This window comes from Geospiza fortis, unplaced genomic scaffold (assembly GCF_000277835.1).
Source record: "Geospiza fortis unplaced genomic scaffold, GeoFor_1.0 scaffold279, whole genome shotgun sequence".
Lineage (NCBI taxonomy): Eukaryota > Metazoa > Chordata > Aves > Passeriformes > Thraupidae > Geospiza > Geospiza fortis.
Genome location: NW_005054352.1, coordinates 2,758,844 through 2,762,739, shown reverse-complemented (window position 1 = coordinate 2,762,739; position 3,896 = coordinate 2,758,844). Strand labels below are relative to the sequence as shown.

General features: G+C 38.5%; 1 protein-coding gene across 4 annotated transcripts in view; it reads right to left on the bottom strand.

Moving 5' to 3' along the window:
- SLF1 (SMC5-SMC6 complex localization factor 1) overlaps positions 1-3,890 on the bottom strand; it is a 32,430-nt gene extending 28,540 nt beyond the window's left edge. For 2 of the 4 annotated variants that reach the window (XM_031058935.1, XM_031058937.1), the window contains exons 1-3: positions 3,253-3,890; positions 3,018-3,093; positions 516-759 (exon numbers count right to left, since the gene is read on the bottom strand). In XM_031058935.1, the coding sequence (XP_030914795.1) occupies positions 516-759; positions 3,018-3,093; positions 3,253-3,417 (485 nt within the window). In that variant the 5' untranslated portion in view covers positions 3,418-3,890. The remainder of the gene's footprint in view (positions 1-515; positions 760-3,017; positions 3,094-3,252) is intronic. The other 2 variants (XM_031058936.1, XM_031058938.1) reach the window with 2 other exon arrangements.
- Between the last annotated feature and the right edge of the window lie 6 nt (positions 3,891-3,896).

Sequence of the window (3,896 nt, the reverse complement as noted above, 5' to 3'; positions counted from 1 at the left end):
TCCTGCACTTTGGCTTTCCTTATCTTTCCTTTTTTCCTTCTTTCCTTTTCTACTTCTCTATACTCAATTTCTAAACTATCTGTATTTATCATATACCAGAATCATCTGTCTTAGAACAAATTATATCTTCTGAACTAGAAGAATCTATTACATAAATGTGACACAAATACTCATGAAGTCAGTAGCAGTGGTGCCCAGATCCATGAGACAGTCAGGTCATCTAATCAAGTGAAACAAAGTATACAGTTCCAGCTACTATTTGAATATAACACACACACACACAAAACAAAAACTGTAAATCTGTGTATCTTGCCTCATGAAGGAAGTTTCTGTTTGCAGCTTACTTGATAAAAAACGTATGCATGTTATTTTTAACACTATACTAAAAGAAGGCAAGAAAAGCAGTGATGTTACAGATTTAAAGTCATTATACTTCATTATAGTAATGAAAATAATTCAGAGTTTGGATAGCTGGAGGTTGTTATGGACCAACTTAACTGAGATGGAACTCCTACCTTCTAATACACGCCATTCGTTTATCACCTCTCTTAACAAGGAGGACAACTTTCCATCTGTGGAAGGCCCCTGGAGCACTAGAGTTTGTCAGTTCTTCACGCCATCTTTTAGGTGCAGATTGCATTTGAGGTGAATAATGGGTGTCTCTCTCAATTTCATATCCCCATTCGTACGTTGTTTCATCAAGCCATCTGCCACTTTCAGCACTATTAATTATGTACTCCTTAGTTAGTACCCACTTTCCTAAAAAGAAAATTAACTGTCAACCACAAAAGATTTTTTGTGGAGACAAATGGCAATCAACGGAAGAATTAAAATAAAATTAACTTAAATATTTCTTGTGCAAATAAAATATGAAATTATAAGTACCACTTAAAAAACTTCTTCCTATTACAAGAGTCCTCCACTTCAGACTCCAGAATCAAAAATCTCACAATGCCACTGAAAATGATCGCTTTGTTTTCTTTTAATGATTAAGTGTCTTTTTATCCTTCTTAGATGAAATACTTTTCTATCTCTTCAAAAATATCAAATACATTTTCTCAGCTTCCCAGATTTTGTTCTTAGGACTTTCACAGAACCTTGGTAAGTCCATTATTTTTAATACCATTTGACACTTCTACAAATGTACTAAAATGAAGAAATCTTTTACTACCTATGATTTTAAGGAACTAGACATTTAACATGTAAGCTCTTTCTCTTACATATTCTTAATATTACTTGCACTGCTGGTGTAGTGAATATCAATATTCGGGGGACACAGTTTTAGACTTTTTTCTTTCCCCTTTCTTCTTTTCATATCCTTTTCTCTCATCCCTTGGCTCCACCTCCTCCGCCTCTCCTCTTTCATTTTCCACATGCATGCTTTTGATATAGTATGTAATGATCTTCCCCTTTTCTCTGTCTCTCTCTCTTCTTACAGGTTCAGGTCAAGAGCACTGGTTAGTACCCTGCTCCTGTATTGAAACACTACCTACAGAAGACACTGTAAGAGAAATTGACTTGAATTGTGTGAACCTAATTGGTTTCACAGAACAGCAGGGTTGACTGACAAAATGTCTCAGTGCAGGAGCACAGATGGCATTTCTACAAAACCTAGTACAGGTACCAGTGGATTTATGACTGGAAAAGGTATGCTGCGCACGATCTGGATGTTAAAACCACTTTCATGTGAAGTTTCCATCCCAGAACTTCTGTCAGGTAGGAAGTACATGACAAGTGGTATCCTTGATAGTATTTCTGCTGAACTCTATGGAGTTCTAAATACGTTTAAACATGATCTTTCTTCACTACCTGGAAAACAGCACAGTAGGAATGAATACACTGTCTCTGCCATCACGAGTAAGAGCAATGACTATGCAAAATTAGCACCTCTTCTGGATTAAGAAGTATTAGATGGTATTGGGGAAGATTTGCATGTATCGAAGCATTACAGAGTTCTGCATCACCATGAGGACACTACATGTACCATTTCCACTCTGTTCAAGAAAATATCTTCAAATTTTAAACTCCAAAAAGTAAGAAAACATTAACTCAGAGGTTTAAAATTGCCGAAATGAAGTGCTGTGCCAGAAACTTAGATGCATTTCAGTATTTTTTCCCTTCTTGGAAACTTTTGGTCTATTTAATTTTTGGCAAGATTGCAATCAGCATTTTATTTTTGTACAAAGAAAAATACATACATACATACATACATACATACATATATATATATATATGGAAATTAAGGAATTTACATATATCTTTAAACCCAAATGTATGTTTACTCATTTGTCTATTATCTCTCAATTTAAGATTCTCCATCCTAACAACTGCTTTAACACTTTAGAGTAATGTGATACAGGGAAAATAAATATAATGCTTAAAAATGGCATTGTGATATCTCGTAACTACAAGATACTCAAACTGCATCACAGAATTCTGACGGGTGATCAGTCTATAAAGAAATCTTAAAATAGAGTTTTCATTCTAAAAGCATTTTAGTTGCTAATGCATGGGATTTCAGCACCAGACCCTAGTTAAAGAGGAAAGACCAGTAGCTCCTGTCAGAATGGCAATAGCCTGGGATTTTCTTTTGCTGCATAAACAGGAACTTACAGTGACCTTTGCCAGTGAATGTTCCATGTGAATTTGTCATCAAAAATCCAAGCTGACTACAGGTGTTCATACTCCCTCTGCCCTCTTTTAAGCATCCAAATAATTTGAGCATGACTTCATTATCTAACATATAACAAAGTGTTCTGTTTGGGAACAGATGCAGATCCAACAAAGGGAAATAGCAGGCATACCATTTAGGGGAAAACATCAAAACAAAAAAGTGGACTTCATCATAACTTAAACATAATACTATGTTAAAAATCAAGGTTAATGGAACAAGAAGAAAGAAGGTTTGTAAGACAGTTCATACACAAAATTAAAACAGGAAATTAAAACCCTTTTAAGGGTTCTTTCCAGACTTATGCTGTGATGCTATGAAATTGAAGAGCAAATCGTTTACTCACCAGCAGCGCAGGCAGCTAAGACCTTTTCACTCTTGCACAGCTTTTTTGCTATAAGATGTGTACAATTTCTGTATTTCTAACAAAACAAAACAAAACAACACACTTTGTATCACTGCAAACTTTAAAATTCTTTGTCTATTTATACATAGCTAACCCACTGCACAGTCCTTTCTTCTAAGACTTGCATTTTTACTTCCACTTCTAATTCTCTTTGCTGTATTGTAATGAACAATACCTTACTCTCTACAAAAACACAGTTCAGCTTGGACAGGCATTTGAGCAGTGCCTTCTTCTCTTGTTTTTTAAATCCAGTTATTTGTATTATCTTTTTCTGGCTGCAACTTGCCATCTGTTCAAAGAAGAATGAAAAGGAAACATTAACACATAACATACACACCATGGGAAGTTGCTTGCAAGGCCTGATTAGTGTTTTCTACTTCTTTTCCAATAAAATAGGAAAACACACCAAAAGGAATGAATGCTGGTACCCCACATTTTAAGCTCTCACTGCCTGCCACAGCAAAGACACCTGACAGGCGGTAACGGAGCAGCCTGAGAACGAACCCCAAACTGCAGCCTGCAGTGGGCCGAGCCCGCCAGGTCTGGCATCTTGGCTCTACACCCAAATGGCCGGAGGTTCAGGCCTTCGAACCCCTGCTCCGCTGTCGGCAGTGCGGGGCAGCCTCCCATCGCCCCGCGTCACAGGCACAGGCCGCCAAGGAGCGGCAAGTTGGCGGCGGTCCCGCTACGGAGGTGACGAGCGAGGGGCCCCGGCTGTGGCGGGGAGCCCTCCAACGCTCACGTACGGAGGCCACGGGAGCGGGCGCTGTGCCGGCGCCGGCGCTGCCTCGGTCCGGTCCAGTTCGGTCCGGTCCAGTT